The 20,349-nt window shown below is 40.6% G+C and overlaps 1 protein-coding gene across 1 annotated transcript in view; it reads left to right on the top strand.

The window, feature by feature from the left end:
* The window catches only part of LOC119738061 (cortactin-binding protein 2-like), an 85,135-nt gene that overhangs the window by 10,029 nt on the left and 54,757 nt on the right, over window positions 1-20,349 (top strand). Inside the window, 1 exon segment of the mRNA XM_038212787.1 lies at window positions 6,863-6,970. Coding sequence (XP_038068715.1) covers window positions 6,863-6,970 — 108 coding nt within the window.

Below are 20,349 nucleotides of genomic sequence, written 5' to 3'. Positions count from 1 at the left end.
AAGTGCCGTGGCCTGGTGGTCTGGAGCGTGTATTCGTGATCTGCGTGTAATTATGCAGGTTATGGGTTCGAGTCCAGCCTTAGGTTAGGTTGCGTATGTCCTTGGGCACTTGAGGCACTTGTTACTCTTTGCTTCTCCCCACCCATGGGTTAAATGGGTAGGCCTACCTGTGAGAGCAGAGATAGTTATTTTACCGGTACTTGCTTTGCACCGAAATGGCAGCATCAAGCTGTATACTCCCCAGGGAGCTGAGATTGTCTTTGGAATGTTTCATTGGTCCAATGCGCAGGGTAATAATGATGTTCCACATTGAGCACCAATACTGTGCGCTTTATAAACATTGCATATTTTGAAATTATTATTACTACACTAGCCATACTCAGTATAAACCTTGCAATCCTATAATATTTACAGCTTTTCTTGTTAGTCACACCCCAGTAGGCACGTCATACCTCAGCGTGTCTCTCGTCATTGTAAATGGAAAAACCAGACAGCACTCCAGTTAATTTTCATCCCTTGATACATGTTATACGAAGAAACCCATCAACGCTTCAAAGGTCAGATGGTACACATAGTATGATGTGGCTCTGGTTGTACATGTACATTGAAGAGGAGATGAAATTACACTTGTCATATGACAAACGCTAATTCAAACTTCCCCAAGTGCTAAAATAATACTTTTTTTGACAGACTTGTAAACAATTTTACGCTTCATTAAGAAGTTTTCGTATACAATGTTGTTATATTAGGCCAAGTAAAAAAATGAACCAGTATCTTGTCCCTGCCGGTTTCCCATTTCCTGCCCTCCCCTTTTTTAAAAAAAATTTCGTATACAGATAGTTTTGTCAATAATGTCTTTTTTTATTTATTTCAACAAAATTGTAGAATGTACACATAGAAAGGGTGACTGACAGCTCCTTTGGCACTCTTTCGTATCAGCAGTCAAGAAACGTGAAGAATCCATCTGCCATTTTGGAAAATCAGCCATCTTAGGAAAAAAAAAGGAGGGGGTGTTTCAATCTCCTTCATTTAAAAAAAAAAAAGATGAGAAATATTTTTTTACTCGGCCTTATTGGTTAGGTGTGAAATTGAAAGACTTTGCACACAGCATTTTGCCAGTGACATCCAAGAGCAGTGCGGAGGTTTTTACGCATTACATGTATCTAGGCTTAGATTTATGCACGGCTGAGCATAAACAATGCAAGGTCTGGCCTTAGACTAATTAAGCCACAGATTTTTGCCATAGCCGCAATCCTTCGAAATTCTCCTTATTGTAAGGAGGATTTTGGTTAGGGTTACTAAGGTTAGTTGATTATATTTGTTTCTGCTCCGTATTGAGTTCCATAAAATTATGACATGCCGCATGTAAATTTCCTCTACCACTGACGTGCCAGTTGTGGCTGCATTTTTGACCGATACCTCAACCATCCTTGCTATGCCTCACCCAAGTTACAGGTGCATAGAAAAGCTGTGCTCATTACCAACGCAAACCCGGACGGCGCCAATAGCAACGGGGAAAATCCCCACCTGGAACAATTCCCCGCAATTACCAATTAATTGGACTGGCTGGAAGCAAGGTGAATAATTGATTATTTCGGCAGCTAAACGAAGGCCAAAAGTATAATACATGTACGTGTAATTGGGATTTGATTAAAAAATATAAAAAAAGACAAGAACAATTCTACCGAGTACAGACAATTGACCTAAATTCCATTTTTGATAATGGCATGAGTGTTGTTTACCACTTTAAATGGCTTTCAGGAAAAAGCCATTATGCCTCACTACCCCCCCCCCCCCCCCAATCTCCCACTCCCCTCCCACAAGCCCATTACTATAATCCTCTTCCCCAGTTCATTCCACACGATTAATAATTTGGGCCGTGTTGTAGCTATTTGATTAAGCTTAGATAATGGCTTGTTTTTGCAGTATTTGCAATGCTCGCGCTGGAATTCCCAACTGTCCCGGATCAATAACCACTTAGTTTGACTTCATTTCTGAACCGGTCCATGGGGCTCGACACAAAATAAATCAGGATTTTTACTCCCATATTTTCTTTTTTTTTCCATTGAGACTGTTTGAAATGGCATGTGTTCAGTATTGGAAATGTTAAAAAAAATTAAATATGTTTCAAGATTTCAACTGTTTCAACACTGTAATACCTAAATTCAAGTTGGAAGTTAAAGGTACTATGAAAGTATACATATTTGTGTACAACATTTGCTTTTGCTGTGTGGACTATAAACTAAATTGGGTAAAGTGGGGGCAGTATTTAAAATAAGTTAGTATTTATCCAACGATAGTTGGCCAACCATCTTTGGAAATTGATTCGAAATTGATTCATTTTTTCTTGAAAAATGACAGCACACCGGGTGCAATGATTTCACAGTACGCTTGAGACTTTTAAATTTACAGTCAAGTACCAGTAAGCTATTTCATAATTTGGTAGTTTTGTTTTTTGATTTTGCAAATGTATCTTTATCCTACGAAAGTCATGAAACCATTGTGGTATGATCAGCAATACACTAAACATGTAGCTTGTTTTGTAGATAATTTTTGTGCCACAAACTTTACTTTGACATACTGTACAGTATCTTCTTACCAGCACTGAAACACTAAATTTATCACTTTTTTTATGAGCTAATAAAAGTAGTCCCTGTAATTTTTTTTCAGGGTACATGTACTCGGTTATTTTTTTTTCTCATGAACTCAATCTTCACAACGTGTCAACGCTTCAGCATTTTGGTATAGATTTCAGATGATGCTCAGTCAACTGCAACGATAATGATGTCAGTCCCTGATGAGTCTGTGACTCATAAAAATAACCAGTGCTCATTCATGCATAACTTAGGGCCTCGTAAAGATGAAACAATATTTGTTTTTGTGTGGCACGTTTTGTGTTTGGGTTACATCAAGGTACAGTAACTGCGATGATATTACCCTTAAATTAGTCATGCAAGAATCGCCAGTCAATATCAACCCTGTCCCTCACCCCCCCCCCCCCCCCCCCCCATCTCAAGAAAAGAAAGATGACATGATGTGTTTGACAGTTGCTCCCCTGGAATAATTGCCCCTTCCTTATCAAATTTCACCAGGAATTTTTTCCCCCGTGTTTCACAACAAAAATCAACAAAAGCAAGGTCCTTGGAGTTTTCTGTGCCAAGACGAATTCCCCGAAGAACTTGTGAAAACCCCTCAAAGTCAGGGACTTGACACGTCAAAATGTTTTTCTTGCTTCGTAATCGTCATCCGAGAAAGCCCATCAGCGTCCCCAAAATCAATTTGGATCGAGAAAAAAAGTGTTGGAATTCACCTGAGAATGGAGAAGCATGAATCACGATTCTAGCATATTTTGGCCTTCCCCAATTTTTTTTTTTCATTTTAAAAGTTAACTTGACCATGCTCTTCAACAAATTCTATGTTTAAATGAAATTAAAACCGAAAAGCTCTTCTTCCCCTTTTTTGGGCGTCAGTAACCCTCTGGTAGCTAACAGAAGATCCATCCTGTGTGAGCAGACTGGCTCCTCAATCCTGGTCCATACGTATCGACACTGATTGTGGGGTGGGAGCCAGCCTATAACCCTCGAGAACAGAACTGTTTGAAGTTTCATAAATGATTTCAAGATTATAGGTTGACATGTCCATAGATCTGTAGCATACTGCAAGCAAGATACGTTTCGTCAGTGTCGGAAATTGTCAATTACAAAAATTGTCCTGTTTGCATTCCTATGTTTTGTAATTGTACCGGTACCGGTATGTATGTTGTCAACTGTGGAATCTTCAAAATACCGGTACAGGTACATGTATCTCAAGGTGCATTTAGCTTTATGTATTCATTCTGCTGATTTGATGCATGCTCTGGATGTCATTTCATGCTGACCATTATCTTTACAGTGATCACAAATTCTTTTCTGTTAGACTTGTTTGCAAGTCCTTTGAACTGAGCTGTACATGTAAGTTGTACTGCTCAATAGTCAAATGTTTGATAGATTGTACTATGCACATGTACTTGCACGTGTACATTGTATTTGTAGTAGAGTCAATTTGAAGTAAAGATTTTAACTGTTCTCAAAGGAAATTTTGCTCTGAATCTTCATAAATGAATTTTCAGGCCTAACAACATATTGTTTTGAATTCAAAACATTTTCTTCAAACTCCTTGAAGTTGCAGGTACAATAATTATTCATAAACTTTTGGATTTTTTTTTATCGTAAGGTCAAATATACCGTAACTGATCCTTCACTCATGGAAAACAAGAGAATCTGACATGCATTAAAAAGAAGGCTTTTTATTTTCAGTCAAGATTTTGCAGCTGTTGCATAGAAATACCCAATGAACATGGTGTCACTTTCTCAATCTTTCCAACATTTTTCTTCCACTGTAGCCTAAAAAGTTAATCTGCTACATTTTCCTTCATTATCACATGATTGTAGCCCGAAAAAATACAAAAAAAATGAACAAGGGACAAGCTTTCTGGCCAGTCTACCTTACAGGTTAAGCATTCTTCATCTCGGACTGATTACATGCTTGTTGGGCCTTAAGGAGAATGTGGTAGAAACTCATCAATTCTGTAGTGATTGGCCTTCGGTACCGGCACGTGAATGCAAACAATGCAGGGACGACTAGGGAGTCACGCACATCCTCCTCATTGTGTTTGCCGGTCTTGCGGCCGCTTCCTTCAGGTGCTACACGAAAAAGTCACACCTCAACGATCAAATGTCGGGGAAAGCTGAGGGGGAAAAGCAGTCACTGGAATGATAATTGCAGCTGCCCTAGCGGTCAGAACATCTGAAAGCAGAGGATGAATTAAAGGCACCAAAGAAGTGCTCAGAGAAAATGAAATACTGCAATCAATTTTGAGCTGTCATATGAAGAGTTTGTTTCCAAAGCACGATACACTGCAGTTATACCATTATGTTCCCTTTTAGAATCCTGCTCTCTCCTGGCGAAACCGAAAAATGACGAAACCGAAAAATGAAGCTTAGAAACAGCTGTTAAACTGTTTTTGTTCTTCAAAGTTTCGGCAAAATTTTCACCTTTTTTAAATGAATAATGATGTTTCGGAAAAATGTCTTCATATGCATAGTGCCAAATTCTGGCACTTATTTTGGATGCATGTAGGCTCCTGGTAGAGTACTAAAGTGACTGAACAGATCCATTTGTTTTGTGTAAATTTATACACGGTTGGAAAATTTCCAATTTATGACGGTAACTTCACGTTTTGCATGTGTACATACCGATACTTTTGTACATTTGTAAAAGCTTTAGAAAGAATTAGTTACTATTATTACTCTAATCCAACATCACATTTTGTTTGATTCTGTTGGAGTGAGTACTACACTGGCAAACTGAGATGCTTTACATGGGGTTAGGCATATCCCTATAGTCAGAGTCCAACTGTTTGGGTGCAGAGTTTACCATTTGGTGGATTTTGCAAGAGTAAGGAAGGTTCCTGGTAAATCACTCAAGGGGGTTGGGTTTAGGACTGTGAACCATATTTCAAAATCTTGGCATCCTGTCATTTCGAAGTACATTGTACATACGTGCATAGATGTTTCATGTGCGTACATTTGTCTTTTGCTGTCGATTTATAAGACGTCTGCACCTGAATGTTAGGGTTCACGTTTTGAAAGGTCAGACTTTTATCTCGGCTTGTTTATCAATGTCAGTGTAAAAAGTCACCAACAACACTTAAACCCGGCCCCGGCTGTACATCTTGATAATGCTGGCTGAAATGCGTGATTGAAATGCCGGGCTTGCAAGACCGCGGTCCACAGATCTGGCACTCACGACTTCCCCCCTTCAGGGGGTTGGTGTCAAGCAAAACTAATGCTGTGTCAATTCAGAGCCGGAGGTTTGACAGAAGACTTGCAGAAGACGCTGATATACATTTCATAAATCAGCTTTTCATACTGGCTGCACCAGTGAGTTTGTTTATAAACCCAAGTTTTTTTGTTATCTTGATCAGTGTTATTGATAATTTTGAAATAATATCAAAGGAAAAGGAAAGAAAATAGAAAGTCTGTTTTTTTTCCTTCAGTATTGTCTTTTTAAAATATGTGTTGGGTATTGTGAAATAACATAACTTGGACTCTTTTGTTCGGCGGGCGGTAGAGAGAATTTTACAGCGAGAGATGAGCATGACCAAAGTTGTTGTTTGTTCAAATGGTAGGCTTTGAAAACCTGCTAAATGCATTTGGAAACTAATGCCAAAGCCATAAGTGGAAGTTTGTGGTGACACCATGTGACAATAAGTATCTGTTAGTGAGACCCTCTGTGTGGTTTTAGGAAATCTGTGCAAAATTATTCTCAGAATACTGTCACCACAAACTTCCACTTATAGCCGACCTCACCATACAGATATTCAGAACTTACCAATGCCAATGTTTTTCTCAAGAAATGAGGACATCTGATGTACAGTATTGTAGAATTTGTCATGATTTGCCCAGAGTTATATTTACATGTAAAAAAGAAGCTGAAAGTGCAAATCACCCCTGAATCTGTGAAATGTGAGTGAAAAACTTCATGTTCTCAAATAATATTTTTACCATGCACAGAGAATGGCAACCCCCATCACGTGGCAGTGAACATTGTTATTGAGTCCTTTACAAGTCCGGTCTGAAGCAAATTACTAGTCGATTCTAGGGTTCAGTCACAAGTTACGAGTGAATGTACATGTACAACAACAAAGCAATGGCCTTGTCATAGTTCCTTTGAATAGCACGTAACTCGAGTTGGGACTGGATGACTTGTGATGGACTTTGAGGACTTGTGATAGACTTGACTACCAAACTGTCACGTGATTCTCTCATAAGTCAAGGAGATGTTTCATTTCTTTCCTATTTCCTCCTGGTCTCACCTACAGAAAGCATCCAGGGGCATCATGAACTTCAGCAAGTCGGACCTGCTGCGTCTGCTGGGGTTACTGGAAGCCGAGCTGCAGGCCAGGGAGTTAGTCATTGCCAGCCTCAAGGTAAGATGGTGCAGGTGCTGTTGCCACGCTGTTTGCCCATGGCAGTGGGTGACGAAAATTGTCCCGATGTGGCAGCTCGAGGCTAAATTGGCACCTTTTATTGGGTGGGGTGGGGGGGATGGCCATGGGGGGGGGGGGAGAATATGTTGCTGTGGGAGGGTTTTGGAAGACATTATTCACACAGAAACTCAAAACACATCTTTTGTTTCACTACTCGTTTTGTGTCATAATCTAGCCTTTAGCCTTTGCTCCAAACCTCCCTGCCTGTTTACCATCCCAAACCGCCCCAGTGCTCTATGATTTTTATAGATTCATGATTTTATTGAACACAATTGAATGCAAGTGCTATTTAAAGGGTTTACACATTTATCATAACCAAACAAGGAATTAAGAAAAATCCAAAGAAGCACATTTTTCTTCCTCAATCTTCCACAAATCGGAACGTCACACACTCAACTTTGTTTGGAAACCAACAAGTAAACATTCAATGACCTCCCAGACCCAAAATAAGACCCACTGCATTAACTCTGTTTGGACAACTGTTTCATTGTTCAGCTGCGAAGATCCGGCTTTCCCCTACACTGATCTTACATGTAGCACAGAACTCCCACTCTGCTTTTTATTGTATCACCCAGAAAGTACGGTACAGAGAAAGAAAGAATTCGAACACTGTCCACTTCCTGTCTTCCAGTGGGAATTGGGGTCAGCCACCTTAAAATGCTTGTTTTGCAGCTATTTTACGAGGGATTTTGAGGGTGAATGGGGTTTGGCCATTATAACCCTGTGGGTGTTATGCCAGGATGCTGAAATGGCTCTGATACAGGGCAGGCTTCCGCACACATGGTTTTAACACTTGAAAGTTTTGTCCACATTATACTTTTTTTTATTTGGGAGGGGTGCACAGCAAGTGCAGTGCACTGTAGTGAACCTTGTTCTACATGTATCGGTATGGTTGAACCTGCTTGGGCCAGTTTGCAGAAATATTTTTGTTAACAGGGGACTTTGCAATTTACGGTACATAGAAAATCTATGTGTTCTGGTATTACATGTTCATGTACATTGTATTTTGGTGCTGCATTGGGGATAGGCCTTAAAACAAGGTGTGTATAGCCCATTTGAGAATAATTGTAGCATTTTTAATGTAGGTTTTGATGATAGGGATAGGTTGAATTGCAGAAATTAGTGTCTCATTGCTAAATACTTTCCTTTTAGACTTTCTTTTTAACCCTTCACTTGAAAGTGAAACTGATTCTTATTGCACTACAAGAAACAAGAAATGATCAAAACCATTTTTGGACTGTCTCGCCGGCAGACGTAATTGATACTCCAATTCCTGAAGAGACAACCAAACCAAAGATAATATCTCTCATTTCAAGTCTCTGGTTTTTCTCAGAAAAAAAAAAACCAGATGCATGTTTGTACTTATTCTGCTTGGTTTTAAACAACCACCTTGCGGTACCCGCTGCTACATGTACATGTACATGTATCAGACTCGAACCAGCCAACCGATCCCGCAAGCTCGGTGGTCGAATGGTAAGACGTCTGCACTAGAAAGCAGGAGGTCATGGGTTTGAGTCCCACCCGAGTCATTTTTGTTCCTCCAACTTTCACTCGGGAGGTAACACACCGAGTATACAGTGACACGTCGGTGAAGGACAAAACCTGATATTGAACCACCTCCCTGTTCCCCTGCCAAAAAAAAAGAAGATGCACACCAGCATAACTTAACCTCATTTTGTTCTTGGCCGAGACGAAGGACTTAATTTACGAGCCGGATATTGCCAGCCCAATGACTTCCTGGGTCTTGATTGTTGTCTTGTTGCTCTTTTAGTTTTTTGAAGCAATTTTTTTTTTCTTCTGAGACATCAGGAAGCGGTGGTTATTAGACTCATCCTCCCCCTGAATGACAGCTTTTAGTGTCTGTTTGGTCAGTGCTTCATTTTAAAGGGCCGGTGTTCTGAATACATGTTTGTTTATCTGGAACCTTTCGATGTTGGTTCAGTTGATGTCAGTGAATTTATTTAATGGAGTTGAAAAAAATGAAGCTCAAAAAAAAATTTAAAAAAAATTGTAAAGTTTATGAGAACGTGGTGCAAATAAAATTAATTTGTGCATACACCTTGACCGACATCTATTAAAATCCACATGAACAAAAATTGCCAAATCAAAAAAGAAATCCCGTCCTAACTACCAACCCTATATTATTTTTGAAACTGCATGTAATCGAAGCAGATGATTTTTTTGGTCTAATTGTAAATGAATCAGTGGTTGAACAAAGTATTAAGTGGATTATTGTTTTTAAATGTACGCAGTAAAAGTGCATTTTTTTGTTGATAAGCTACATGTAGAAATGCAACCTGAATTTTGTCAATGTTTTTAATTGATTGTACAGAATCGAGGATTTGTACATAACTGCTCCTAGGGGTAACTTTACAATACGTCGGTATTTGATAATGGTATTGACATGCACACATGTATGCACAAAAAAATGTTGATATTCGTACTACATGTAGGGAGGGGGGTCTTCAACTGTAGTACCATACTCTCTGCACATCTGTGAAAAAGTTGGACCGCCCTTTAGTTGAGAGTTGTGCTGTTCCTTGAATTTCTTTCATTGCTTCTGAAGATGCTAATTATTGCCCCAAACCGGGACCTGGATCCTATGGCTGACACACATTGGCACACATGAACTATTGCCCGCTGCTGTTCACAGCATCATGCCCATAAATGCCCAACAAGCTTAACGCCCTTGCTCAACCATAGCCATCCATTATAGTGTAAGCAACTTAAAACTGACCCCCAAATTCCTTGAACTACTCCAAGTTAAAGGGACTATACATCAATTGCTTTTGCTGTAATTTTCAGAAATGGATGGAATTGGGGGGTTGGAAATATATAGCAAATATAGTTACACTGACTTTTTGGAGGTTTTTGGTTCAAAAATGCTATAAAAAACAAGAAAAACAACCATTTTCCTGTAGTCTGGTTCCCTGACTCCATTTAAGGAGAAACAGAGCAATTTACATACATTGGGGAATTGTAAGGTCAGGGAACCAGTCTAGCTGGCTTGTACCCGTTCATAGGTGTGTAATCGATTGCAAACAAGTGCGATGGTCAATTGGGGCCAGTATTTGAAAAAAAGCCAGTTTTTTCCAACGCCGATCGGCCGATCAGCGTTGGAAATTGATACAAAAATACCACTTTTCTTGAAAATGACAGTATACCAGGTGCCATGATTTTACAGGATGCTTTACCCTGTCATTCACTAACAGTCCAGCAAGGTATTTCAAAATGATTTGGTAGTTTTATTTTTTGATGTTTGCAAATGTTGTTTTTCCCCTTTAAATGCTGGTCAGTGAAATGTATTCCCTGCAAGGAACAAGGTTCAAGGTACTGTGCCCTGTATAAACATCTGATCCCCAGTGAAGGCAAATAATTGTTCTAATTGGGGTGTTAATGGCAATGCATTAGGATTAACCTGCAAGTCTAATCTGATAATCTCCTAATCCCCTGTGGGTCTGCCCAGGTAAAGACATGTGCCAGACAGTTAATCCTTTGCATAGGATGATCCTATAATCCTGTAAAGTCAATATTTTAAGCCTGGAGCCCTGGGCCATGCCAACACACATTCTGCAGTTCTGTTGTGAGTGTAGCAGGAAAAGTACGGATTAATTTAAATAAAAGCTAATCTAGTATGACCCACCTATTTTTATTGACATGTATACATGCTTATAGGCCAACAATAAATGTAAACATTTGTATTGGATTGCAGTCAGCAAGTTCAACTCTAAACCTTCATCATAGTCATACAGGAAGCATATACCGGTACTGTACATAATATTCATACATTGTACATGTTCATGTACCGGTTCATGTTATCAGACATGCAAGTTTTCCTCGGATCCGCCGATTTCCTCATTATAACTTCTCATGAATGCCAACACAATGAGCAACGCTGTACAAAGTCTTGTGTGGTTTGGAGTGTCCTTGTGTTTTTTTTCTAAATTCCCAGTTGCATGCCTGTGTTATGTACTGGTACTTCTACTAACCCATAAAATTATGTGTTTTACATAAATTGTAAACAAAAATGTTCTGCTTCTGATTACATGGCATTTGAAAATAAGGTAGGCAGGTAGGGGTTTTTTGGGGAGGGGGGGGGGGACTTCTGTTGATCATAATTAGGTGTGTGTGTGTGTAGTCTAGGGTAAAAGGCAGCAATCATTATTTATTTTTTTCCCCTCATTTTTCCCGAAAAAAATTTGGGTAGGGGCAGAACTATTATTTTTGGGGGGCCTAACCAAGGGACCAAAACATGACCGTTGGAGATCCTATGCCATTTATATTCAACTCTGCCTTTGGCAGTAATGTTCCTATTTGTCATTCGGGATCCACAAGTGAAGTATTTTGTACAGCGAAATATTGAACATTTAACACCCACTTGTAAATGATCTACAAGTACCCCCTGGTAAATATATTAATTTCTGTATGTTAATAATGGCTAGAATATATCCTTTCACCAAAACCATATGCGAAACGAATTTCACTGGGCCAACGTACACGTATGCTTTTTCAGTGCACAGTATATCAAACACTGAGTGTTTACATTGGTGCCTCCTTTTCCCTGGAGAACCAAACATGAACAAACCAATTAGGAGAAAATTGCTTTGCTAACGAGTCCGAGAGATCGGGCTTCAAATAATGACGTCTACTCGTGGTCATGTGATCCCAGACTGTCAGCAGGATTGTTTTATTTTTGGGTACGGCAGCGGCAGGCAGGTTGTCTGGGCCGACGTGAAATGTCAAGCGGAGCGGGGAGGTACTTAAAGATAAAAGGGTATGGATAAAAACAGTGCCAATGCTGGCGATGATATGTACTGCTCTGTAGTCTGTGCAGTCTTTTGGTTAGGCCAAATAAAAAAAAACATGTTTAGTGTCCCTGCCTGCTTTGTTTTTGGAGGCCGCCTCCCTTTTTTTTTAATTGAAAAAAAAAAAACCTGAAAAAAATGATGAATTTTAAACAGTGACATCATTTTGGCCTCTTTGTCTGTTGCATCTAGCTCATATAAAGCTGGTATGTCATTTCCTGAGTCCAAGTGGCGGCCATTTAAAAAATAAAGCTGGCGGCCATCTTCAAGATAGCCCGACCGGTCATTTTGGAAAATGGGTCGGGCGGCCATTTTTGAAAAAAAAAGGGCCTCCTCCCTTTTTTTCAAAAAGACAGGACGCTAAACATGGTTATTATTTTTTTGGCCTTAGTGCCCAGTCCAGATTTATTTTTAAAGGCCCACTTTTGTCTGGAGATTACCAAACTTAGTTTTCGTATTATTTACCAGCCTTATTTCAAAGGTTCGGGTTTACTGAGAATCCACCTAATGTCCAACCTTTATTGAGAAAATGTGGCTGCAATTTCCTTGCCTTGCCTACCGGTATATGTATTTCCACCGGTTGTTAAAACCATTGAATTTGAACCCTTCCAGAAGAACATGCCCCTTTAAGAACTGTCAACTTTTCAACCATCCAAAGCCCCGGCCTTGCCATTCCATCATTTCCAATGGATAAGCTTGGTTCTTAAGTGGAATTGTGGTGAAATGTGCAAATGTTAATTTGTGTCATCGGCTGCATCATACACGTATTTTTGAAAAATAATTTAAACTGGTGAGAAGTGCTGGAGAAATAGTTTTGGTTCCAAAATGGTTGGCTTCTGTTATTTTTCCATGCCAGTAACCCTCCCCATTAAGCCCCGCCCATTAAACCCGCCCATTAAGTCCAGCCCCATTAAGTGTCGTCCCATTAAGCCTGGCCCCATTAAGCCCAACCACATTAAGCCCCGCCCTATTAAGCCCCACCCCATTAAGCCCCGCCCCATTAAGCCCCGCCCCATTAAGCCCCGCCCCATACAGTGTACATACATCCATATATGGTCCAAACTCAACCACTTTTAATTAGTATAATTAAGGCAGCTGTACTTTATTTGATCACTTTTGATATCTTCAGTTTTAAAAGGGCATTTTCCCCTTTCACATATAAATGCCAGGGTGAAGGGATTGGGGGGGGGGGGAGGGTAATACTGTGCTACCGGAAGCTTTCTTTGGAGTTCCCTTAGGCTGCATCCTACTCTCTCCCTTGTTTCACCAACTTTTTAAGAGCAGTGCCCTCTTTTCTTGTAATCCAGCTCCTACATGTAGGCAGCTGGAAATTGAAAGGATGTAAGTGCACCACCCAGCCTGTTGTATCTTAAGCCGTCAGCATCAGAAGAAGCGGAGCATGACTCGTAACGACAGCTGCCTTAAAACGGGCTTTCCTGCGCTTTCCTGCCCTCAAACCCTGTGTGGCATGACCAAGGAAAAAACAAATTTTGAGACTGAAAGAAGTTTCACTCTTGCGTCCCCAAAGCACCAAAGGAAAGCGATTTTAATCAGTGAAGATTTTTTTTCTTTCTTTCAAAACAGAATTGGTTGTTGACTTGTGCATTTTACTCACTGACTTCAAATTTTAGGAGTATTAGTCTGTGTGGAATTTGTTTTACAAAGGATGCATTCCTAATGCCGGAAGACACTTGAAGAGATATTGAGATGACTTAGAGAAATTAAAAAGGGGATTTCCTGAGGTGCCACGCTAAGTTTGCTGCATTAAATTCCAAACACAAATTAGAAGCTTGATTAAAAGATCAGAGGGAGCAGGCTAGGTGGGTGAGGCGGCGAGGCTACCTCCTAGAGCTATGAACAGATGGTCAAAAGGCCTTGTCATCATATTTTTGTTATTCAAGGAACCATGAGATAATTTCGAGATTGGGGAGTCAGGTTGGCACAGCGGTTCTTTCCTCGCCTTCCACCGCTGTGAACCGGGTTCAATTCCTGCCTATGTGGATGGGGTTTCAGTCCCTGCCTGATTCCGTGGGTTTCCCGTAGAATATCATTCTGGGGTTTTTCTCCCTGCTCTAATTTTCTGTAATTTCTTCTCATTGTCTTCTCTACGGGTTACTTCAGGCTTGTTAGCTACAGTGCCTAGGGCGCTTTTGAGAATTCCTTGGTTTCATTACCAGAAATAATTAACCCTAACTCTATAGGCATTTTTGCTAGGAAGCAACCTCAATCCTGCAAAATCCTCCAAAAGGTCAATTTTTGTTTTGTTTTTTGTTTTGATAATTTCTTTTTGGTAATGTGAACCAATCTTTGTGACTAAGTTGGAAGATATTTGGCATGATTTTGAGCAATTCTGTGATTTGAGAAACTTGCCTTTGAGCATGACCTGCACAGTGGAACTCCCGAGGAAGTATTTTTGAAGTGTCATTCAATTCCAGAATGTCTTTATTTTGCCTGGCTTATAGCCCTCTCAGTCTCATTTCCCTGGAAATCTAGGTACTAACGTTTCAAGCCTTTAAACCCTGCACCTCGGATATCCCAGGCTATGTGTTTATGCAGATGATTATGAGAAGTATGCAGGTGCTGGAATCCAGTTGTGTGAGTATGGAAATGAGAGAGCTTATTAAACCCTGGAAGACATGCTCAACCAAAAGGAGTACAATCCTGAACACTGTGATATTGCTTGACTCGCACATGGCTAAGGAAACACTAAATGTACATGTGCACATCAGCTTTCAGATTTCAGAATTTTTTAAGGATCTTGTCCAGATGACCAAACATGGAAACTGAAGGCTGTCAAAGTTGCAAAAGAGCTTGTAAGGAAGTAGGAGTGAACCTACGTGCATGAGTGTGTTTGATTTGACCATGGTGTCTTCTTTGTCAAAATCTATGTACTTGAGAATTGGAGGCCAATTTGCAAGTATAATGTGACACAGAAATTGCAGCTTCATGTACTGTAGACCCTCTCATCAGAGATGGTCAGAGATGAACCTCTCTCGCGTTACATGTTTTGTATTCAAGTCTTCACGCTTCGAGTCCAGCAGCTGCAGGTACGAGCCCAACTCCTTGACCCAACTTATGTCTAAAATTTCACTTCCGCAAACAAAGCTGCGACGACCAGCCCGCACCTTGCAGATGGAGCAAAGTACAATGACCATCTTGAGCAAAAGCTGTAAATCAGAAGTCACTTGAATATTTGCACCGCAAAAATAATTGCGCCTTTTTCCACGGGAAAATTCCCGTCCTCTTCTCCCTCAGGATGATACCCTATCCGGCCCTGCTTCAGGCCCTCTTTGACTCACAAGTAGTAATCGCATCGACCCCCCCCCCCCCCTTTCTCCTAACTTCAATAATCCAACCTCATTTTTGCTCCCCAAGCATGCCCCAGAGCGTGCCCTGACGATCGATGTGTTAAGAGATCAGGTGCTTTTACGGCCGACATTGATACCAAGTGCACCGTTTGACGACGATCCACTCAAGCAGAAGTGGTATACCCATCGATTCCCGCAACGAGAGAATGAAAAAAATATTTCGAATAAATATTCATTCAGCTTTTGTGTGTCGTCTTAATTTCTCTGGTTCGTCGCTCGCCGGCGCGTGAATGTGTCATTACGTCCGTAACCCATATCCTGGGGTAAAAGGGGAAAGAATAGGATTGTAACTAGATCCTGGGCCGATCTGCCGGTGTCCCCTGGGGAATTTGGTCTGGGATCAGCGCTGGAAGAATAGAATCGATGAAGCGGGTAGTCTATTGCCCTGGCCCTGGTGTGGTGTCTGGAGGAATTCGATAGAGATGGGGCGTAATAATTGCCCTTGGCTCATCGTTGTCGTTGTACAGCCAAACAAGGAGTTTTGGGTGCTCAGGATATGTTGCTTAGCACTGCAGGGAGGCGGTATCGCTGAAGTCTGCTCTCAGCATGTTGCCCTACTGTACATGCTCATGATAGGCTTGTGTACCCATATTCTCCGTGTAATGCAGCATTTTTGGAGTATGTGAACCTGGGCTATGTTTCATATGCTAAGTCACGTACCAAAATGCCCCCCCCCCCCTCCAAAAAAAAATTAAAAATGAAGAAAATGACCAAAATAACCATTTTAACCGTTTTAACCAAATGGTGACACTTAATCATGAGTTCAGTTTTAATTTTTTTTCAAACAAACATGTACATGAAAATTTTCAAAATTTAATTAATGCAGTTTTAAAATATATAGCCTACAGCGCAATCAAGAAAATTGATACATGTAAAAGGAAAATTACACCATCACAAAAATTGTTTTAAATACAGTTTATATAGTGTACATGTATACATGTACATGTATGTACAATATTAATAGCAAAATTACTCCCAGTAAGGTACATACCGGGTATTAACAGTACAACATTATTCACGTAATTGGTGGTAACAAATATCCAACAGATGCTTACCAGAAAATCATATAACCAAGTAACTCGGATAAATGTTACATTTTGTAAAAATTGAAACAAAAAGAGGTCCATTGTAATACATGATAATCATTCATCAAAGTAATTGATGTGTGCCTTGCAGTGATGATTGAGCCGTCGATATTAAAATTCAGGCCAATATTTAACCTTCATTCAATATTTGACGGTGTGCCTTTTTGAAGCTCCTGCAAACAATGAGCCACAAGCTCTATCACCCCCCCCCCCCCCTACCAAAACCCATTACAGAGTTCATTAATTATTGAGCGTTGGTTCTCACCCCTTGCGTCCCGTAGAGAGAGGCGAGAGACCAAAAGAGTCCCCATCGGACACCAACGCTGACTCATCCCCCGATGACGGTGGGGTTGTGTAACTTAAAACAACGGTGGGAACCGCTGCCCATCAGAGATTAAAAAATCTACGCTCATCATCCCAAGTTGGAATGCGTGGGCCATCATTAACGATCGCCTTGCTGGCATCATATTAAAAAAAAAACGTCAGTGTCTTTATTAGTATACATGTAGGGATCATGTGTCTCCTTCTCCGGCCAACTAGGTTCAGCTTTTGTTCATTTTTGATACCGTTTGATGGAAATAAAGTGCTCTTTCTTTCGAGGCATATTTTTTGCATGCACATGCTGCCCCTTGATTAATTACGCATGTGTTAAATCAGAAAAAATATCAAACAAAAAGTATTTACTGTATTGCTGTGGCCTCGTGGTTAAGGGCACTGGATTCGTTGTCTGCAGGTAAAGCTGCTGGTTGTGGGTTCGAGTCCAGCCTGGGGCTATGCAGCGTGTGCCCTTGGGTAAGGCACTTTGTCACGCATTGCTTCTCTCCACCCAGGAGTAAATGGGTACCTGCGAAGGTATGGGCCATATGCGCTGATATTGAGCTGCTGCAGAAGTGGTCTCGTGGCCTGATGAACAGGGGTAATATTTGTGAAGCCTTGACACCTTTGGTATAAGGCACTATGTAAGCACGACATTATTATTTATTGCAAATAAATACATGCATATTAGACCCTAGACTACTGATTTGTTCTGAGAAAACACATTTGGCTAAAACATTTTCAGCCAATATATTTGGGTTAATTTTTTGCTATCTGTATAGTACCTGGTACATGTACATGTACTGGGTAGTTCCATGAAATAAGCACACTGTCATGATACATGTCATTTATCTACACCAACCACCAGGCCTTGTAACTTGTACTGGGGATTATACATGTACAATTAGTATAATGGCTAATTAATATAGATTGTACAGCCAAAGCTTGCGTATTATTTACGTGTACCATTTTATCATCAATACTTCATCAATCAATATATCGATCATTCTAGAACCCAATTAAGCCGTAATTACTTATCGATTAAACTTGATGGTTTGTGAAGTCTGAGCTTGTTTTCCCATTTACGAGCTGTGGACGTCGTGTGGGCTGTACATGTACATGTGTACACGCCCAGTCATTGATTGAGTGCTGCACGTGGGTGTCCTGTTTCCAAAAGTTAATTAAAGCGCAGAATTATAAACCAGTGAAACAGATTAATTATGCAGAAAATGTGTAGAATACCGGTAACTTAAGAAAATATGGAAAAATAACAAAAAACCAAAGTACAAGTAGCTTAATTCATACTACATGTAGTGCATGCACATGTAGTATGAAGCTATTAGTTAAACATTTATATTAAAAAAATTGGTTCATGATTTTAGGTCATCTGTGATATGAACAATATAGCAACATGCATTTTCTGATTGAAGTCCACAAAACGAGAAAAAAAGTGCGATAATGTGACATTTTAATTTTTTTTTTTTTTTTTAACGTCTTGAAGATGTTTTTGTGACTTGAATATTGAATTGCCGGTGACATTATGGCGCTTTCACTCCAGAAAGTCTGAGAGATATTTAGAAAGAGACTGGCCTTAGTATTAAAGAAGAAATGGCAATTACGGATTCTGGAGGTGATGAGCCAGGTAACTGATCGGTCTTAACTCATGCAACCCATTCATATGGAAATAATTTCAGCTCGAAAAATTCCATCATTTATCAGGATTAGCACAGTGAACAGTCGCATGCACCCAATAACTTCCAAAAAGGTCCTAATTTGCAAGTAAATGAATGATTCACGGCAGTACACTGCAAAGCCGTTAGGCCAACATTGTCCACCGACTCATTTATGCAATCCCACCTTTATTACACCTTTGGGTATATCGATCAAACCTGATCCAAATAGACCTCATCCATAGTCACCAAAGATGTCCCAATATCACGAACCATTACCCAGGAAAAAGGATTAGTGCGAGCAACTGTTTTTATGCCTTAATATCGGGACCGACAACCCGGGGGGGGGGGGGGGGGGGTGAAAATGTAAATGGACAGAGACGTTAATATTACGGGTAGACAAAGAAAAGATGTGTGCATTTAGTCATTTTGTGAATGCATCTAATCTCCCCAGACAACTGGGACAGTAGATGAGGATTTATACCAGCGGTGGGTAGAATTATTCATGGCCGCGGTGGTAATGCGCGGAGCCCAGCGTGGTCATTTGTCATCTTAAAAGCAATATCAATCTGCATATCTTCCAGTATAGGGAAACAGTGTCTGTGTTACCGATGGACTGCTCTGACCGGATGGCAAGTGATTGCTCAGATGCATCGGTCGCTGACGATGTAATTAAGATTTTATCTGTGTTGTAATGTGTGCATTGTTCATATTTGGGACAGATATCATGTGATTTAATACAAGGATACTAGGCAGGCCTCTAGATAAAGATTGTTTTAGACGGATTTGGCCTAAGTCATCCCGCATAAAGTCATTGAGTCCAATTTTTGGGCTATGGTGAGGCTTAATTAACCCTAACCCCCAAGGCCGTTATGGCTAGCAACCATCCTCCATCCTGCAAAATCCTCCGGCACAATTGCAGAATACCCCGCCACTCAAACTATCCACCTCGTAGCCGGGTACGGAGTCACGGTTGATTGCCCTCAATAAACCTTCTCAGCGCTACTTGTATGTATTATGCGTCATGCTCCACTGCACTCCCACTCCGTATCCGCGTAGCCGCCAACAGGGTAGTTGGTTTGGACTTAGAATTTTTTCAGCAACTCCCATTCCTTTTGTGTTACTTCGTTCTCAAATAGTGGACCCCCATCAGTATCCGCGTAGCTGGCAATGGACTTGAATTGTTTCTTTTCTAGTGAATCCAACTGCGTAGCCAGAGATTTTAGGGGTGCATTTCCGAGTGGCGGGGTATTCTGCAATTACCCCAATCCTCCAATTGCCACCATGTCAAAATTGGATTCAGCCTCATATCCTCCAAAATCATCCGTTATTGCTTGAGTTTGTTCAGTGGAGGGGTGACCATTGCCTTAACCCTTCAAAATCATCCAACAATCACTGTAAATGGGTTGAGGCAGTGCCGATGACGTTCAGAAGTAGCGCGGATGATATCAAGCATATTGCATGGCTCAATTATGCATGACTGAACCTAAACATTGCTGGGTTACAGCCTACTAACTGGACGCAAAGCATCCTCCAAAATCGCCAGACACTTTCTTGCCATTCAGCCTTCAATCCTCCAATATCCTCCAAAACTGCCTGGAGGCAGGATTTTGGAGGATTGCGCAGGGTGAGCGTTTTAAGTCTAATTCACAAGTGACAGTCAGTGAGTCAGTCCGATAGGTACCGGTACATGTACCGGTACTTCTATAGAGAACTGTAGGCTGACTCTGGGACCGCCAAAAAAAATGGTCATGATTTTTTTTTTGATTGTGCACAAGAATCGATCTGAATCAAAAACTTACATGTTATACACAAATGTACGTACATGTAGATCAATTTCTACTGTTCAGGGTTCTCACAGTCAAAGAAAAATCCTGGAAAATCCTTGATTTTGAAAGCTGTCATGTTAAGTCATGGAAAAGTTGTGGAATTTAATTTTCAGATTTCTGTGGGAGCCCTGATTGTTTCTTTAGTTAGTTTTAGAATTATTTCAAAAAGGGGGGACTCGCTGTTGGACAACCCTCCTGGACAACTCCTCAGTAGAACAGAGGGCAGCTCGCACGAACCGCCTGATGA

This window comes from Patiria miniata, unplaced genomic scaffold, assembly GCF_015706575.1.
Source record: "Patiria miniata isolate m_02_andy unplaced genomic scaffold, ASM1570657v1 HiC_scaffold_3, whole genome shotgun sequence".
In the NCBI taxonomy this organism is placed as follows: domain Eukaryota; kingdom Metazoa; phylum Echinodermata; class Asteroidea; order Valvatida; family Asterinidae; genus Patiria; species Patiria miniata.
Note: the sequence above shows the minus strand (reverse complement) of the source record. Positions and strands in the feature narration are given on the sequence as shown.